This window comes from Antechinus flavipes, chromosome 3, assembly GCF_016432865.1.
Source record: "Antechinus flavipes isolate AdamAnt ecotype Samford, QLD, Australia chromosome 3, AdamAnt_v2, whole genome shotgun sequence".
Lineage (NCBI taxonomy): Eukaryota > Metazoa > Chordata > Mammalia > Dasyuromorphia > Dasyuridae > Antechinus > Antechinus flavipes.
In genome coordinates, this window is record NC_067400.1 from 546,062,904 (window position 1) to 546,082,973 (window position 20,070).

At 37.6% G+C, this 20,070-nt stretch overlaps 1 protein-coding gene across 1 annotated transcript in view; it reads left to right on the forward strand.

The window, feature by feature from the left end:
* Nucleotides 1-15,488, forward strand: part of ATP7B (ATPase copper transporting beta) — a 55,417-nt gene extending 39,929 nt beyond the window's left edge. Inside the window, exons 16-20 of the mRNA XM_051987384.1 lie at nucleotides 6,677-6,819; nucleotides 7,920-8,123; nucleotides 8,241-8,358; nucleotides 11,641-11,743; nucleotides 12,394-15,488. Coding sequence (XP_051843344.1) covers nucleotides 6,677-6,819; nucleotides 7,920-8,123; nucleotides 8,241-8,358; nucleotides 11,641-11,743; nucleotides 12,394-12,652 — 827 coding nt within the window. The 3' untranslated portion in view covers nucleotides 12,653-15,488. The remainder of the gene's footprint in view (nucleotides 1-6,676; nucleotides 6,820-7,919; nucleotides 8,124-8,240; nucleotides 8,359-11,640; nucleotides 11,744-12,393) is intronic.
* Nucleotides 15,489-20,070: the final 4,582 nt, after the last annotated feature.

Here is a 20,070-nt window from a genome sequence, read left to right on the forward strand (position 1 = left end):
CCTTTTTTACTTGTCCAAGCAGTCATATTACTTGGTCAAAGGGTATGTATAGTTTATTGACTTTTTGAACATAATTTTAAGTCATTTTTCCAAATCATCAAAGTAATTCATAATGATGCCTGTTTTTGTTTAACTCTCCAACATTTTGGGGAGGCATCCTTGCCAATTTGATGGCAAACCTGAGAGTTGCTTTGATTCTCATTTCTCTGTGATTTGTTGCATTTTTTTATATACCTGTTATTAGCTTGGATATTTCACCCTTTGAAAATTGCTTATTTGTATCCTTTGACTCCTTATCAATTAGGGAATGGCTCTTGTTTTTATTTGAATCAATTCTTTATGCATCTCAAAAATGAGATCTTTATAAAAGAAACTTGATTGTGAAGATTTTTTTTTTCCCTAAGTAACTATTTCCCTACTAGTTTTGAGTGTACTGATATTGTCTGTGTCATTTTTATTTTATTTTATATAATCAAAATTGTAAATTTTATCTTTTCTTTTCTTCTCCATCCCTTGTTTGGTTATAAATTCTTCCTCTATCTATAGTTAAAAATCAAAATTCCTTCCTTGCTCTTCTAATTTGTTTTTATGTGACCTTTTATGTCTGTCATATATCTGAATGGAATTTGTCTTGGCATACTGTATGAAATGTTGGTTTACTTCAAAATTAGTTTCTGCCAGACTAATTTCCAAATTATGACGTAGCAAGCTCTTACTCCATTAATATTTATTGCACTCCATGCCTCATTTATTTGTCTGCTTTTGTTTGTAATCTGTTCTACTATTTGACCTTTGTATTTTAAGTAGACCCAAATAATTTTATTTATTACCTCTCTGTTTGAGATGTGCTATTGCTAAAACTTCTGTCCTTTTTTTTTTTTAAATTATTTTCTTGAGACTCTTACTTTAGGTAAATTTACTGTTTTTCCCTACAGCCCTACATACCTTTTTGTTGTTTGATTGATTTGGTTGTTTGAGAAGTTAAATTTAGAAGTAACATCATTTTTATGTATTGGATCCGTCTACCTATTAGCAATTAATATTTCTCCACTTCTTTAGGTCTGTCTCTATAAAGTGTTTTTTAGTTAAAATCATATAATTATCGTGTGCTACTTGGTAAGTAGACTCCCATGTATTTATACATTCTGTATAAATTATTTGTAATTATTCTGTAAATATCTTAATGGAATTTCCCTTCCTATCTATTTCTCTTGAATGTTGTTAGTAAAATATAGAAATACTGATGACTGAAGTAAATTTTTATATACTTTAACTTTCGTCATCTCTGATTCTCATATTATCTATAAAACTCGCATTTTGTTTTATCTTTCCTATATTCCCTTAGTTTTTCTTTTTTTTTTGTTTTCTTATTATAGTTTACATTTCTAAAACTTTGTTTTTTCTTTTTATTTTTTTTAAATAATAGTTTTTTACTTTCAAAATACATGCAAACAGGCCCTCAACATTTAGCCTTGTAAAACCCTGCATTTCATATTTTTTCTCCTTTTCTTCCTCCCACCTCCTCCCCTAGATAGCAAGCAATCCAACATATGTCAAACATAACAATTCCTCTATACATACCTCCACAATCATCATGCTGTACATGAAAAATCAGATAGAAAAGGAAAAAAAAGAGAAAGAAATAAAAAAACAAGTAAACAGCAACAACAAAGATGAAAATACTAGGTTGTGATCCACACTTAGCCCCCACAGTTCTCTCTCTCTGGAAGCAGATGGCTCTCTGCATCCCAAGAATATTGGAATCACCTCACGGATGAAAAGACCCATGTCCATCAGAATTGTCATTGTATAATCTTGTTATTGCTGTGTATTCTCTTGGTTCTACTCACTTCACTCAGCATCAGTTCATGTAAGTCTCTGAAATCATCCTGCTAATCATAAAATATAATATTTTTTTAAATGGACATCCCTGCTTTTCTCCTGTTCTTATTGGAAAGGACTGTGGATTATCCTCATTGTGTATAATGCTAGTTCTTGGTTTAAATGGAGAGTATGTATTTATTCCTGTGCTTTTTAGTCTTTTGCTGCTGCTTTCATTAGATTTTTGAGTGCTTTGTCCTTTAAAGATTTTAGGACTGATCTATAGTCATATAAAAAAAATGCCTCTAAATTACTATTGATTAGAGAAATGCAAATTAAAGCAACTCTGAGGTATCACTTCACACTTCTCAGATTGGTTAAGATGATCAGAGAAGATAATGATAGATGTTGGAGGAGATGTGGGAAAACTGGGACACTGATGCATGGAGTTGTGAAATGATTCTGGAGAGCAATTTGGAACTATGCCCAAAGGGCTATGAAAATGTGCATACCCTTTGATTCAGCAGTTTCATTACTGGGCCTGTATCCCAAAAAAATCATAACAGAGGGAAAATAGACCTACATGTGCAAAAATGTTCATAGCAGCTCTTTCTGTGGTGGCAAAGAATTGAAAAATGAGTACATGCCCGTCAACTGGGGAGTGGCTGAATGAGTTATGAGATATGAAAATAATGGAATATTATTGTTCTATAAAAAATGATAAATGGGCTGGTTTTAGAAAGGCCTGGAAAGATTTATATGAAGTAATGCTGAGTGAAACAAGCAGAATGAGGAAAACATTGTACACAGCAACAGCAAGACTGTGCAATGATCAACTATAACAGACTTAGTCCTTCTCAGCAGTTCAGTGATCCAAAGCAACCCCAATAAACTTTGCATAGAGAACCCCATGTGCTTTTAGAACGAGAATATGGAGACTGAATATAAATTCAACACATACTATGTTAGCTTTTCTTTTCTCCTTTTTCTGTCTTTTAAAAAATTCTCTCATGGTTTTTCCCTTTTATTCTGATTTTTCTCTCCTACTGTGATTCATAAGGAAATATTTTAAAATAAAAATGAATGTGCATATATGATCAAAAAAAGTTATTTCTATATGTAACTAGGAGAAATAAAAATTTTTAAAATTAAAAAAAAATTTTTTAATACTGCTCAGACCAAGCCTGTGGTTCAAATCCAGAAGTGCTGCTTACATTGACTTGTGATAACCAATTGTATTTTTATATTTATAATACATATAGATGTAGATTTATGTTTTTATTTAGTCTTGGTGCCTTCCTGATTTTTCAATGGTACATTTTTGTACATTTGGCCAAAATGAGGCATTTCGCTGTTTACTTCCTCTTATCTTTCTACCTATTCTCACCATAGCCTTAGTAACTAACTACTCTTTGGGTCTGATCATTTAACCAAGTCTATTGGGATCACCTCGCTGATGAAAAGAGCCATGTTCATCAGAACTGATCATTATATAATCTTGTTATTGCTGTGTATTCTCTTGGTTCTATTCACTTCACTCAGCATCAGTTCATGTAAGTCTCTCTGAAATCATCCTGCTAATCATAAAATATAATATTTTTTTAAATGGACATCCCTGCTTTTCTCCTGTTCTTATTGGAAAGGACTGTGGATTATCCTCATTGTGTATAATGCTAGTTCTTGGTTTAAATGGAGAATATGTATTTATTCCTGTGCTTTTTAGTATTTTGCTGCTGCTTTCATTAGATTTTTGAGTGCTTTGTCCTTTAAAGATTTTAGGACTGATCTGCAGTCATATGAAAAAAAATTCCTCTAAATTACTATTGATTAGAGAAATGCAAATTAAAACAACTCTGAGGTATCACTTCACACTTCTCAGATTGGCTAAGATGATCAGAAAAGATAATGATAGATGTTGGAGGAGATGTGGGAAAACTGGGACACTGATGCATGGAGTTGTGAAATGATTCTGGAGAGCAATTTGGAACTATGCCCAAAGGGCTATGAAAATGTGCATACCCTTTGATTCAGCAGTTTCATTACTGGGCCTGTATCCCAAAAAAATCATAACAGAGGGAAAATAGACCTACATGTGCAAAAAATATTCATAGCAGCTCTTTTTGTGGTGGCAAAGAATTGAAAAATGAGTACATGCCCGTCAACTGGGGAGTGGCTGAATGAGTTATGGGATATGAAAATAATGGAATATTATTGTTCTATAAAAAATGATAAATGGGCTGGTTTTAGAAAGGCCTGGAAAGATTTATATGAAGTAATGCTGAGTGAAACAAGCAGAATGAGGAAAACATTGTACACAGCAACAGCAAGACTGTGCAATGATCAACTATAACAGACTTAGTCCTTCTCAGCAGTTCAGTGATCCAAAGCAACCCCAATAAACTTTGCATAGAGAACCCCATATGCTTTTAGAAAGAGAATATGGAGACTGAATATAAATTCAACACATACTATGTTAGCTTTTTTTTCTTTTTTCTGTCTTTTAAAAAATTCATGGTTTTTCCCTTTTACTGTGATTTTTCTCTCCTACTGTGATTCATAAGGAAATATTTTAAAATAAAAATGAATGTGCATATATGATCAAAAAAAGTTATTTCTATATGTAACTAGGAGAAATAAAAATTTTTAAAATTAAAAAAATTTTTTTTAATACTGCTCAGGCCAGTACTTTACATGGTTCAAATCCAGAAGTGCTGCTTACATTGACTTGTGATAACCAATTGTATTTTTATATTTATAATATATATAGATGTAGATTTATGTTTTTATTTAGTCTTGGTGCCTTCCTGATTTTTCAATGGTACATTTTTGTACATTTGGCCAAAATGAGGCATTTCGCTGTTTACTTCCTCTTATCTTTCTACCTATTCTCACCATAGCCTTAGTAACTAACTACTCTTTGGGTCTGATCATTTAACCAATTCTAAATAGTACTGCTGGCTAGTGCCAGTGTTTCTTAAACTTTTTCCACTTGTGACCTGTTTTCACCTGAGAAATTTTTTTTTTTTACCTCAGGCATATAGGTCTATGTCTCTATAAACTTGGTATGCAAATCAGACATTTACTGATAATAAGTCATAATTTTGCAACCTCCATGTTTAGTCATAAGATCCCATTTGTGGTTACAACCTACACTTTTAGGAATAAGGAGCCTAGCTCTCTTTTTTCCACAGAAATAGCATAAGAGATACTTGGTTAAATATTTTACTGAAATATAGTAATACTATAAGTATAAATATAGTTAAACATATCTATAATATTTTTATATTCTGCAAGATTAGTTTTATTTCCTTTGCTGTAGTCAAATTTGTCTTTCAGAGACATTGGCCATCCTATTTTTAGACTTCTGATTTCTACTTTTTTTCTTTCATCTGATCATTCCCAGCTTCTATAAATTGGTACCATATTATAATCATAGTCTGTCTTCTTTTGGGCTAAAATTGTTTCAGAAGAACACAATATATGAAGACTTAGATTCATAAAATAAAAAATAAAAATCTTTTGCTTCTAAAAGATGTTTACTGACAAAAATCTTTTAAATAGTAAGATACCATAGGACATTTAATGATTAAGTTTATAGAAAATGATTTTTGCAGAATGCTGAAGGAACATCTGTATTTTATATAGTAAATTGAACCACATACCTAAAATTTAGGAAATTATATTTATCCTTTTTTTTCTTTTTAAAGTCTTAAGACAGATTCTTTCTCTTTCTCATTGCCATCTCCTTTTTTTTCCTTTTTTCAAAACTTTCCCTAGAACCACCTTATCAGAATTTTCCTTTGAGTTTCTTCTCCTTAGTTTCCATTTTCTGTGTGAGGAATGTATAAATGTATAAGTTGGTGCATGTGGAGTGGAAATGTTCCATTTGTGAAATATTCTCTTCTCCATTCCCTCTAGTGACTTCCTTTATTGCCTTTAATTCCCAACTAAAATTCTCTTTTACAGGAAACCTTTCCTTAATTCTAGTGCCTTCTCTCTATTAGTTTTTTTCTGTATCTGGTTTATAGCATGTTTCTATATGTTTGTTTGCATATTTTCTTTCCCATTGTATTATAAACTCCTTTACTGAAGGAACCATTTTCTGTTTCTTTCTCCCGCGAGTGTTTTGGCTCTTGGGGTTGAGGCTGCTCAGGCTAGGGGGTTGCATACATTAAGTGGGTCAAATCCAGGAGTACTGCTCACACTGACTTGTGATGACCAGTTGTTAAATTTTCTGTTATTATACCTTGGAAATCAGGAGACGCTACAAATCAGAGCTTGATTAATTGTTCTTTTGATTATCTAAGCTTAAGAAAGTGATGGGGAAAATTTTGGTAATGCAGAATTAAACTTAAAAAGTGTGTTGTATATACATCCCACGTATACTCCTGAGCTAGTTGTTAAGTATTCCTGGAACAGAACAGATACTTATTTAGTGCTTACTGATTATTTGATTGTTGCTTGTTTCTTTTTTTGATAGAAGAGAAATATTTTTTGGATAGAGAAGGGAACTCCCTATAGCCTGGCAACTATGGGCAATATTTTTGTCCAAACCTGAACCCCAGAGTTTTAGTCACATTTGAAAACTGCCATTTTAACTCACAAAAAAATCATGTAAAATCTACTTCTAGAATATTTCAAGATGTTCCCAAGACTTAAGATTATTAAAAACTGTTTGAACAACTCTTCAAAAGCTATCAAAGCTCAAAAGGACACTAAAACTTTGGAGATGTATACCTATGTATTCTTTAGAAAGTGATAGGAAGGGAATGAGATAACCAGCCCATTTTTTTCTTCTCTGCTTTTGTTTTGCTTTACTTTTATGATTATTTAACTAAGGCAATTTTCTTCCCAGGTGTGCTCTGTGGGATGGTGGCCATAGCAGATTCTGTCAAGCAAGAGGCAGCATTGGCTGTCCATATCCTTAAAAGTATGGGTGTGGATGTCGTTCTGATAACTGGAGACAACAGGAAAACTGCAAAAGCCATCGCCACACAGGTCTGCTTACGGCCGGATTGGTTTGGTTGGGGGTGGGGGGTGGGGAAGGAGGGAGGCCAATGATGATTTCTGTGGCCAGCTCCCTCAGTCCCCATGTGTCATAGAAGCCTCGGATTCAGTCTTGGGGGGCCTCAGAGGTCAGGCAGGACACCCTCTGTGGGAGGAAGTTGAGTATTGTAATCTCCATTTTCAGCACTGACAGAGTAAATATCAGAAGTGGTGCTTGGAACTCAGGGTCGTGACTGTAAAGCTGGAACTCTTTCTAGGCATCCCATGACTTTGCATGTTCTATATTGGTCTTCATCATTGACACAACCAGTTTAACCTTGGAGTGAAAAGCAACTCAATCTTTTCTGTATGTGTCCTTATTTGCATAAAAAAGAAAAAACCAAGTAACATATCAAAAGAAGACATTTTTCTAGTTTAGCATCTTTTCTTGAATCTCTACTCGGCTAATAGAGAATTTGAGTTTTTTCTGAGTGGCAAACCAAGGGAACAAGATTCCTGGGTTTGAATGCTATTTCTACTACTCACTAGCTATTGCTTGTATATTCATGTAGCAGGAGCTGTGAAAGGGTCTCACAGTTCTGGATTTAATTTTGTAATTAAGCAAGTGATTAAACTGTCCTGTTTAGCTTCATTATTGCACTGAAAAGCATATATCCCTAAGAAATCAAAGGCAGAAACAAAAATATGATTTATGACAAATTATTTGTAGCACTACCCTTTGTGATAGCAAAAAAGTAGAAGTAGAAAGATACTTATTGATTGGGAAATGGCTTCCAAAACTAATATAAATGTAATGGGACATTATTAATTTTATTTTTATTATTATTATTTTAAAGATGAAAATCCCATAGTCCACTTCTCTTTTCATTATACCATATTGCTTTCCTGGCCAACCTGCTCTCTCAGTCCTCCTAGATTGGAGAGATAGGTGGCCAAGGCACAATTATCGTGTTCTGTTTTTTTTTCTCATCTCTACTGATGACCCTTTTTCAGAACGTGGGTTCTTGGTGCAAGAGGAAGGAATGAAAGCCCCGAGCTTCTGCAAGCTGTTGTCCTTGCCATACCACATTATGATTTCCTTTGCTCTTCAGGTGGGCATTAACAGAGTATTTGCAGAGGTCCTCCCCTCTCACAAAGTGGCCAAGATCCAGGAGCTTCAAAACCAAGGGAAGGAAGTGGCCATGGTAGGAGATGGAGTGAATGACTCTCCAGCCTTGGCGAGGGCCGATGTCGGCATTGCCATCGGCACAGGGACAGATGTGGCTATCGAAGCCGCTGATGTCGTCCTCATTAGGGTGAGCTTGGATTCATCTTCCCTCCTTTTATTTCCTAACTTGGAGACGCCAGTGGGAAGGGAGTTGGCTGTGGTCAGGGAGGATGGCTTCCTGAGTCAGTGTGCTCCTGTGTTTCAGAACGATTTGCTAGATGTGGTTGCTAGCATTCATCTTTCCAGGAGGACTGTCTGGAGAATACGGATAAACCTGATCTTGGCCTTGATTTATAACCTAGTTGGGATACCCATCGCAGCAGGTAGGTGGTGATTTGCAGTTGGTTTGTTACAAAGATGTTGGCTCTTGGAGAAGAAAGAGTAAAGGAACTTACTGGCTTAATTTTTTATTAGCTAGAGATGAGTTTTGTCCTGACTAGCTATCTGTATCACACATTGCTCTGTCTGCTTTGGGGAGACGGAGAAGAAACTGTTTTCTTAGATCTATCTATCTATTGTATCTATTCTTAGATATAAATTTCCCCATCTGTACCATGTCAGGACCAAGCCCCTTGTTTCTGTTAAACCAAAATGATTTGATGTCCTTGGGTGAAAACTGATCTTTAAACATTCCTTTGATCTGGTATTTAATCAATATGAGTTCCCTCCACCATTATAACTTGTCCTGAAGCCCTTAGAAGCTTCTTAAATTTCTTCTTGAAAAAAATTCATCACCTGCTGAGTAACCTTCTAGTGGGGAGCCTCTTTATGCAGCTAAGGTAGTTCTGAACAGTCATTTGAAAAGCATTTCTTGAATGCCTACTATGCACTAGAAATTATGGGCACAAGTTCACAAGGGAGATAAGCCTGCCCTCAAAGAGCTTATTGTCTAAAAAGACACATAATTCTCTGCTAGATGAGTATTTGAAGTCTTCAGTATAAACAGACCTGCCAGAATTTGTGCAACATAACTAAGCATGGCCTTTGAGAATTCTCAACATGATGAAGTTCCAAAATAGGACTCGGAGTTCCCTATAAATACAAAAAATTATTATTCAATAATTTAGCGTCAATAACCTTCATTTAAAAAAAGCAACCCTCTTTCCTATGTTAATATAACTTTTCACTAATTTTTTTTGGATCATGTCTCTTATTTATAGTAATAGATGAAGAGTTTCAAGGGTCTCAGAGATCATGTCTTGCAACCCTTCCTCATATTATAGATGAGGAAGCAGAGGTTTGGGAAGGCTATGACTTTTCCAAAGACATTTGGATGGTATCAGAGACAAGATTTGAATCCAGGTTCTCAATTCCAGGATTAGTATGCTTTCTCCCATATCATGTTCCAGTCCAGGGTTTCACTTCCTTTTCCCTAGATCTCTCCCGAAATGTCTCAATAAATTATATACATCTGTAAGACTGTCCTTAAGCTTACAATGTCATATGACTAGTTTCAGGAAGAGCCAAGCAGATGGATCATTAAGGAGCATTATGACTTTTAATTTCACATTCTCCAGCTTTATAATAGTTGAATTGTTTCATTCTACAGTATCTTGTGCTCAGTAGAGAAGTACTGAAGATTTTGACAGTGCTAAGGGAGGAGGGTGGGAGGTTGTGGAGGGATGGCAGTCAGGGGCTATAGTGAATAGAATGCCAAGCCTAGAGTCAGGAGACTCTTCTCCCTGAGTTCAAATCCGGCCAGACATTTACTGTATGACCCTGGGCAAGACACTTAACTCCTATTTCCCTTCAATCTCCTCATCTATAAAATGAGCTGGAGAAGGAAATGACAAATTAGTATTTCTGCCAAGAAAATCCTAGATGGAGTCATGAAGGGAAAGTTGGGACTGAAATGACTAAACAACAGCAAAAGGAGGAGAGGAAAGGAGAAGAGGAAGAAAAGAGACAGAGAGAGAGAATGAGAAAGAAGCAGAGAAAGAGATAGAGACAGACAGAGTAAGAGAAAAAGAGAGTGAGTAAGAAAGAAACAGAGAGACAGTGAGAAACAAGAGTGAAAGAAAGGGAGGGAAGTATGGAGGGACAAAAATGGAGATGGAGAGACAGAGGGAGGGAGAGGGCAAGAAAGTAATATGTAAAACAACTCTTCTCCCATGTATAGCCTCATGTATTTAAGATCTTGTTGGTTGTTTTTGCCTTATTCATGTAGCTTCTGTGATTGCATAGATGAGGGACTCTGCTAGTTGGTGCAGACCACAAGTCCCCGCATCTTACTCCTTTGCTATCACTTTATTACCTTCTACACATCTTCCCCAACAAACCTCCCCAGGAGGCTGGAGGATTTGCTCTGGGCCTTTTAATGCGGTGACCTGCACAACATTATCATGGAGATCCATTATTGACAGTCCAAGGGCATCACTGGGAGAGCACTGGTTTTAGGAAAGGAGAGACTTTTTTGCCTGATTTAGGACAGCAAAGGTAGTCCCTGGTGTTGTCATGAGCTGGTGCAGGGGACACTTTCCCAATGCTTTCTTATTAAGGGCTGAGTAATTAAATTCGATACTTTTTAAGCACCTGCTATGTTATGTGCAAGGCACTGGGGATACAAAGTCTAAAACAAAACCTTCCCTCCAGGAGCTTACAATTTCTTGGAGGGAAGACAGCCTACACACAGATAAGCCAATTTAAGAGTTTACACAGCTTAACTTCAGGAGGGAGGGAACACTACTAACTGGAAGGAGGGATCATGAATAGCCTCAGGCTGTTCTGTGAAGGAAGTTTGGAGCTCTCCAAGTTTAGTTTTGAAGAAAATGTCCCCTACACAAATGTGGTGTTATTATTTGTTCTTTGATCTCAGAGAGAATCAGTGACATTAGGAAGATGACTTGAAAATTAATTAGATTTAATTGAGGCAGAGTTGGCCAGTCACCAGACTTCCTTTCTCCTCCATAGCCATATCTGGATCACCTGGATCAAAAATAGAGAAGAGGAAGATGAAGGTTTTTATCCCCTTTCCTCCTGCCTCTCAGTTTTCTGACACCTTGTGCCCCACCATGTATTTTTGAGTCCGTTGACCCTGATCTCCTGGCTGTCCCACAAACAAGACACTCAGCTCTTGGTTACAGGTTTTTTCCCACTGGCCCCCAAACCCAAAATGCTTACCCTCCTGTATGCAATTATTGATTTCCCCAGCTTCCTTTAAGTCCTAAAAAAATATCCCAACTGCTAAAGGAAATCTTCCCCCACCCCTCTTAATTCCAGTGCCTTCCTTGTGTTAATTATTTCCTGTTTATTCATATGTATGTAGCTTACTTTCTAATTAATTATTTTCATGTTCTCCTATTAGCTTGTAAGCTCCTTGAGGGTTTTGCTTCTTTTCAATTTACTGATTGTGGTAAGAGCTATTTGGCCAATTTAACCAAAAGGTAGAGTTTTGGAACATAAGCCTTGATAGTAAGGACTGCTTCTTGCTTTGTTTTTGTATTCTGGTGCCTAGATTTAGTAGGCACTTAATAAATGCTCATATTTTTTTGCTTAAAAAAAAAAAGGAGAGAGAGATGAAATAAAACTGGAAAGGCACATGGGAGTCATGTTGTCTAGGAGGCTGACATCTGGGGGGTTTGTCATTATCTTGTGTGTGTTTCCAGGTGTGTTCATGCCCCTTGGCATTGTGCTGCAGCCCTGGATGGGATCCGCTGCCATGGCCGCCTCCTCCGTGTCTGTGGTACTCTCCTCACTTCAGCTGAAGTGGTGAGTAGCCCAGAGAGCCCAGGGGGCGGGTGAGGGGAATCAGAGAAGTCCAGGCCATCCTCCCAGCAGAACCGTTCATTCACCTGAAGCTGAGATTTCAGATCAGGTCTCCCGTGGAGCTGGACGTGTGCAATCCTTTATAAATCACCAACTCTGTCTAGTGCCAGGGTAGGCGCTCTGCCTTGCACCCATCACAAGGAAGCTCTTTCATTTATCCTTTTAATGATGCTTACTGCTTGGGAAATGTGGAAAGGAGAAAAGCTCCTGGCCCTGGGCGAGCTGAGCCAATTTTTTCCCTTAAAGGGAAGGCGATCCCAGAAGGAGGAGGAAGTGTAGCTTTTGTTGGAGAGTTGGGGGAGGAAGGGGGAGGATGTACAGGTGTTGTCCTGAGTCTGCTGGTTTTGTTCAGATTCCTTTTCCTGGTTACTTGGGAAGTCCTGCGAGGTATAGTTAGCTGTTCTGACTAATTTTTTTTTTAAATGGCAGCATTAAATAATGCCAATAAACACAGTAAAATAACATCAATGGGGCCGCCCTTGAGTCTTGTCTTTGTTTATAAAATGTCTTTAGTTTACAAGGCCTAAAAAATGCTTAAAAAAAAAAAAATCCTGTCAGACCACTTCTCATTTTGCTGATCTCCTTCTTCCCAGTTACAAGAAACCAGATATGGAAAAGTATGAAGCCCAAGCCCATGGCCGCATGAAGCCCCTTACTCCCTCCCAGGTGAGCGTTCACATTGGGATGGATGACCGGCGAAGGGACAAGGTCGCCCCGTGGGACCAGGTCAGCAACATCAGCCAGGTGTCACTGTCCTCCCTGATGTCGGATTGGGGCTCTCAGGATAGCATCCTGGGAGCGGATGGAGGGGACAAATGGTCACTGCTCCCGGATGATCGCGGCAACGAATAGTCCATCTGAAAGCCGGCAGCTGTCGCAGAGCATCGGCAGCGCGATCAGGGTGCCGTGTTTCTCAGGAGATCCATGAGTTCCTACACATATAAAAGGAGGGGGAGAGGAATTCTTTTGCTTCAGCTCAGCTAAATAACTATAGCATCATTTCTCCTTTGTTGGGATGAACTGAAATCTCTGGCATTGGGAGCAGTTCTGATACACTTATTTTTGGCAACCTACGGCTTTTCCCAGAAACAATTTTGGGCCTAGGGAAAGAGTTCTGGCCCATGGCAACCGTCTTCAACACTGATTTGGAATACATAGGGAGAAAACCTTCAGCCTCCACCATTTCATCAAGTCTGTTTTTGGAGAAGGAAAAACAATCCCCTACAAATGGGAGGAAAGCCAGTGTTCCTGGGGTTTCCCTTTTATCATTTGGTATGAATAGTAGTAGTAAAATGTGGGAACTTACACTAGGACTAAAAAGCTGGCCAAGCTTTTCTGTAGAGTCTATGTAAAAACTTCACATATCATATTTTTCATTAATGCAAGTCTTTATGTTTATCATATTGTTGAGTGTTGGAATCTTTACAAACTGCTAATTCATTAGAGTTGATAGATTATTGATCTGATCTTACAAGAAGAAGTTTTGGGCTAGAACCTGAAACAAGATACTAAGCAGAACTAATTGATACAATGCTTGTGTTTGCACCTTTACTCATTGGAGTTCACACGTTTGGGAAATTTCAGGGTTTTAGTATGAGATATCTGAATTTACACCTCCCTTGAAGTTCTTAGGGCCAGAGAGCACTATGGGAGAAAACCCCAAATCCCTCTCTCTCATATCCCACAATTCCTCTCTCTCGTATAAAAGAAGCAGACAGAGGCTCTCGGACAGATTTCAGCTGAATTACGCCATAAGCCCTCTCCCCCAAGCAGTTAGCCTGTCTGGTCCCTTCCATTCACCACTTTCTGGATCTCTCCACATCACCTGGTGATTATCTAAAGATAGTGGAGCTGCTCGCACTGGACACTGCTCTTCTGATCGGTTATAAAACCTTTCTGCTGGAGCCAGTGCATCTTTATCAAAGATTAAAAAATTAATGGTATAGAGAACTAAATTTAGAAGTTCTCTAGGGTTACCTGTTGCTCAAGGGAGGTATGAATTCACAAAGTTACACAGTTAACTTTGTGAATCTCTCATACTTGTGAACTCCAGTGAGTAAAGGTGTGAACACAAGCATTGTATCAATTAGTTCTACTTAGTACCTTGTTTCAGGTTCTGGCCCAAAACGTCTTCTTGTAAGATCAGATCAATAATCTATCAACTCTAATGAGTTAGAAGTTTGTAAAGATTCCAACAGTTGAGAACACAGTTTACCTCAAAATGTCATTTTCTAACAGCACGTGACCTCTTTTTCAATTCTCATCTCTCCTCCCCCTCCGCTCATCACCCCTTTCCCTCTCCGGCTCTCTTCTTTCCCAATGCTTATATTCTCTTAATTTGTGGTCATGAGCCTTTGGTCCTTTGTTCCCTACTTCTGGAATCCCTGTATCTGCTACAGTCTGTTCTGTCTCCTTTCTGATGTTTCTCCATTCTGACTTGACAAGTGTACTTCCTGGCTGAGGTGGTGCATTCATACATATGTGCCAGATGGCTTTGGGTGATGAGGAATGCTTTTGTCACCTAAGGCCCCTCAATCATTGCTTCTCACTGCAGAGGAGTGGGGTGCATTGTTATGTAGCAGCAAGTGCTGCTGGGAACCTGAGATTTTAAAGCAAATTAATATCCTCTTTTTCTAGAGGTTGTAGGGCCCTGTAAAAGGGCATAGTGGTGCCATTCTCCTAAGCCCAAGACCCTTTTATGGTGCTTGTGATTGGCAAGCAGTAGGGTGAAGAGGGAAGAAGAAATGAACATTTTCTGTTGAAAACAATGACTCAAAGTCACTGTTTAGGAAACCTTAATAAATCATAGCCTCCTCAGCTATTTCATGGTCTGTGGTAGACCTACATCAGCCCTGCCAAAAATAGGAGGAAAGTATTCTGGGAGAGTGAGAGACAACTGGACCCTCTCAAATAAAAAATGCACATTTTTTTTCTATTCAACAGCTACTGGCAAATGGCATCCATATCAAGAAGGCAGATGGATCTTGTTTTATTGTCTAAGTTAATTTCCTACAGCTGATAATTGAAGGAACCATATGGAAGTGGGCTGGTGGAAGGACTCCACTGGTGGAAATAGTTATGTGGATCCTTTAGAGAGTGAAATTGGAAGATTTGAAAGAATAAAAGGCCATGACTAAAAGATAGTGTGCTATTTCAAGCCATGATCAATATTTGCCACCAAAAAACCATTTTCAAATGAAAAAAAATTTACACTCTAATTTATGGGAATATGTGTGCTATATAAATAAATATTAGTTGCACTGACATTGAATTGAGTTCAAAATGGGAGTTTCATCTGTTCATAGGAAGCTTAATTTTTTCCATGTTATGGGCTACTTTATTTCCTTGGAGTTTTTTCCTCTGAAATCCAGTTCTATTTTGTTGCCTGTCCCTTTTATCCTTTTTCATTGTTTTCCTTTTTCACTATTGCCTCTCCTCAGTAAAAATGTCCACTTTTCTAGGTTAATAATGACATCATGATGATAATTCTGTTGATTTTAAAAAGCTTTAAAAACCTTAAATGCCTTGTTTATATACACATGAAAATATGTAATTGTTAAAAGAAAAAGACCTCACAAATGTGCAATAGCTGAAGGATTATTTTGGGGCTGAGAGAATGTTTACTATTTTTGAAATACTTAGCATGCAACCTTAAAATAAAGTTGTTAGCTTCTTTCCATTTCCAAAACTATTTTAGTTTTTCCCTCTTTGGAAGTAGGAGATCTCTTTGGTATTATGTGGTGATCATTAGATCTGAGAATACTCTACATAAGGATATCATTGAATCCATGGGAGTTGATGAGATTATTGAACAAAGGTAGTGATACAAGGCATTGATATTTCATTTGCAATAAAGTTAGAGAGTCAGAAGATGAGGGTTCTAATACTTTAGAAATTTGATTTTCTTTGGGAGAGAATTTATTACCTAAACATTTGTAATTGGTATCATTCAGATGACAATATGTGATGCTGTAAAGTGAACCAAAACATGAGAGTTTCCCTAACATCCTTTCCCCTCCACCCTTCAGTCTATGAGATTTTAAATCTAAAGAAGCCCATGAGTGAAAAAATTTAGGTGTCTGTTTGCAGTTCTGACATTATGTGCTTATGAATTCTGGTTTCAAAGAATGGTGTCTGAAAATAGGAGTGTACTGGAGAAAAACAGGTGTCAAAAATGATGTCACGGGTTCGCTTAAGGGATCAGCATTAACAGAAGAAAACCCAAGATAAATCAACATCTGAATTCCAGGCTGGTGAATGAGCAGTGACTGATTATTCATGTGACAGAAAAATCTTTTTGATGAACAAAAGGGTTCCTTTCAGAGTTCATTTTAAATAACAAGACTCTTCCCCCTCTGCCTTTACATTTAAAATACTATTTGATTTAGAAAAATTTAACTTTCTCACAACTTTGTAAAATTACATGTTGACTTAATGAGGGTATACTCCAAATGGCAATTATGCATATTTTGATTTCCTCCCCCCCAACCCCCAGATTACCCATACTTGGTGAAAACATGTTTTTTGCCCAGCAAGAATCCTGTGGAGCCAGTCAGAACATCAGAATCCATTTTCATTCGCAACCTCCACTCAGGTAGTGATACAAACACCCTAGTTTGGGCAGGTTCCAAGGGGAGATGTGTTCATGTCTGCCCTTTTCTTTGTGCAAAGACAATGACCACGGTTGAAATTACAGGACAGAATGTAAGCGTGTTAAATAATGCTGAAATACCAGCACTTACTTCCCTCTTTTTAAAAAGGATGAATAGACAGAGATGTATTTTGAGCCGGAAAATCATCCAGGAGCTAAAATGCAAACACAAGTTGGTAGAAATTCAGTGTTTTTTAGGGGACAGGTACTTGTAGACAAATACAAGACAAAAAAAGGTGGGTGATCAAGCTCTTTAGCCACTTCAACATAGAACCAATTCACATGGTCACCTGAGGTCAGCTTCTAAAGGTCACCTTGACCTTGAGATGAGCTAAACTATATGTGTGGCAAAGGGCAGGAATTTGAAATGACAGTATCCTGATTTTCTCCCACTCTTGGCCACTCCAAGTGTCAACTATAAATACCCAGTAAGTGCCCTTTCCTCCAGAATTCAGGATTTGCATTATCCATCTCCTGAGGTTGGTGGTGGAGGGAGAGATAATCAACTTTTTAATGGCCAGTTGAGCATAATGCATCATTTACCTCCGAAACCACCAGGGGTTTCTCTAACCAAAACAACCTGGAATTTGAAGTGAGACATCCATTTCTCCCTTTCCTGTTTTTATGTGTCTTAAAAATTCAAATAAACATTTTCATAATGAAAACATTGCACAGAGGACAAGAAAACCTTAAAGCTATAGTTTATGCCAGATATTCCAGGACAGCTAAAATATAAACTGGTATTTAATCTACACAGGCAAGATAGGATTTCGGAGCACATTTCAAATTTGCATTCAGCTATGAATAGTACCTTGTAAGTTTTACTTGACAGTCAAATTCCCCCCTATCACCACCTATGCCTATTGAGATTGTCATTATTCTTTTGACAAGTTTAGTTTTTCTCTTTATTTTTAAAGCGAGTTCAGGAAAGATTTTAGAAGCTCTCTAAACTTTGGATTATTCTAGAGCTCTAAATTCCAGAGATTTAGAATGGAGTTTCAGAGAGATCCCAATTAAATCATCTTAGAAGGGATACCTAACCCAGGCTAGAAAAAAAGGAACTTTTTTCCCCCTACACTTAGATCCCTAGTACCGAGCATAGTATCTGGACAAAAAGAAAGCACTTACTAAATGCTTATTGAATTGAATTATTAGACGACTTTATTAATTGCAGTGACTGAGATGGCTAATTATGATAGAGCCTTTCCAAACCTGAACTGTTTCTTGTACCACATTCTGTTATCAGCCTAGCCTCAAAAGCCATTTTCAGTTGAGGCTTCCCAGAACTGTGGGGCCTCTGTAGAGAGAACCCAAGATTATTTCTAAACTAATATAAGACCTTGGAATAGGACTTTAGTGGAGATCAATGGTCAAATGGAGATGATAATCTTTGTCCATTACACAACTCTCTGTAGGGCAGAAAAAATAATGTGTGAAAATCTGCTTTAAAAAGCAAAATAACACTACAGAATTTTAGGTAGCATTGCATATTTTAATGTTTTATGAAGATCTCCCTGATATTTACTTTCAAATTTCTCTTGATTTTGGCCTACTTCCTTTTCCTAATCCCACTTCCCCGTTGCTGTCCTCAGAATATGATTGTCCAAAATATTTATTAGGCACACATCACTAATAATCCTCAAAATGAATGGAAGAAAGGGTAGCCTTCCTTGGGGAGGCAGAACAGGGTTGAGCCAGGAAGGCTACATGGTCCAGAGATAACAGCACTGTATATGAAGTCAGAGAACAGAGGGTGGTCTTGAGGATGCCTTCTGGATCTCATTTTCCTCAACAACAAAATACAGAGATATTATTAGATGACTAATAAGGGCCTTTCCAGTTTAGAAATCTAAATTTGTTGCCCTCTTAGCTGGAGAACTTGTTCTTCTAAGCTTCTTGATTTGAAGCTGGGGCTCATTTCACACAAGCCCTGAAGGAAGGAACAACTGCCCACTGGGAAGGCAAGATTGAGAGCAGAATAGGGACTTTCTCAGCACTTAACAGGAGCCAAAACTAGTTGGAAAATAATAGAGACCATGAAGATGGGAATATCCCATTTTCTTGTTTTCCAGAAAGCTTGAGTTAGTGCTCAGAGGGTATAGTCATAGAGGCTCTCTCTTGATAGAAATGCCCCTTCCTTATTAATACATTACCCTGGCAAAGACCCATCTTTAGATTTGTGGGTGCAGAGCTCCAGCTAGCAACAACTGTTGTTGCCTGGCAGGCCTTCTACCACACCAAGCTGATATTCAATAAACGCCACTTTCCTATTTCTTCTTCAGTAAGCAGTTATTTCTTGTTTTGTAGAACCAGTGTTAGAATAACAGGCTTTCATTCTGGAGAGCAATTTGGAATTATGCTCAAAAAGTTATCAAACTGTGCATACCCTTTGATCCAGCAGTGTTTCTACTGGGCTTATACCCCAAAGAGATACTAAAGAAGGGAAAGGGACCTGTATGTGCCAAAATGTTTGTGGCAGCCCTGTTTGTAGTGGCTAGAAGCTGGAAAATGAATGGATGCCCATCAATTGGAGAATGGTTGAGTAAATTGTGGTATATGAATATTATGGGATATTATTGTTCTGTAAGGAATGACCAGCAGGATGAATACAGAGAGGACTGGCGAGACCTACATGAACTGATGCTGAGTGAAATGAGCAGAACCAGGAGATCATTATATACCTCAACAACGATACTGTTTGAGGATGTATTCTGATGGAAGTGGACCTCTTCGATAAAGAGAGCCTTAATTGATCAAAGATGGACAGAAGCAGCTACACCCAGAGAAAGAACACTGGGAAATGAATATAAACTGCTTGCATTTTTGTTTTTCTTCCCGGGTTATTTATACCTTCTGAATTCAATTCTCCCTGTGCAACAAGAGAACTGTTCAGTTCTGCACAGATATATTGTATCCAGGATATACTGTAACCTATTCAACATGTAAAGGACTGCTTGCCATCTGGGGGAGTGGAGGGAGGGAGGGGAAAAATCGGAACAGAAATGAATGCAAGGGATAATGCTGTAAAAAATTACCCTGGCATGCATTCTATCAATAAAAAGATTTTAAAAAATTAAAAAAAAAAGAATAACAGGCTTTCAAAAAATTATATTTTATTGAGATAAGACATTAATTTATCAGCTGTACTTGCCATTAAAAATTTCTTCTAAGAGATGTCCAGATAATTGAAATTCTCGCTTACTATCTTGCCTGTATTCTAGGATTGTGCTGTTTTCTGAGATCTTGATGAATTTCCTCCTGATTTCCTCCTTTGGATCAGGTGGTTTTTGGAATGTTCCTTTTATACCTATACTTGATACACATACAAGTGACTTTCACTCCCTTAAAGTTCCTGGATTTCTTTATGTGAGTATAGCATCCCCTTAACATGTGATGTCACTGTGGGCATTTGCTCAGACTCAATCTCTGCCCATCTACAACTTTTTCTAGAGGAAAGGTCTAAAAATATCTAGAAATTCTGATGAATTCTTAGGGGTCAATATTGAGCACCCTAGAAACTTTCTGAATTTCTTTGTATATCTTTACCTAATTTACTCATATTTGGTGTATCAGGGTCTGTTTATTTTAAATTAGCACATTTGTGAAAGACTCCAGTTTC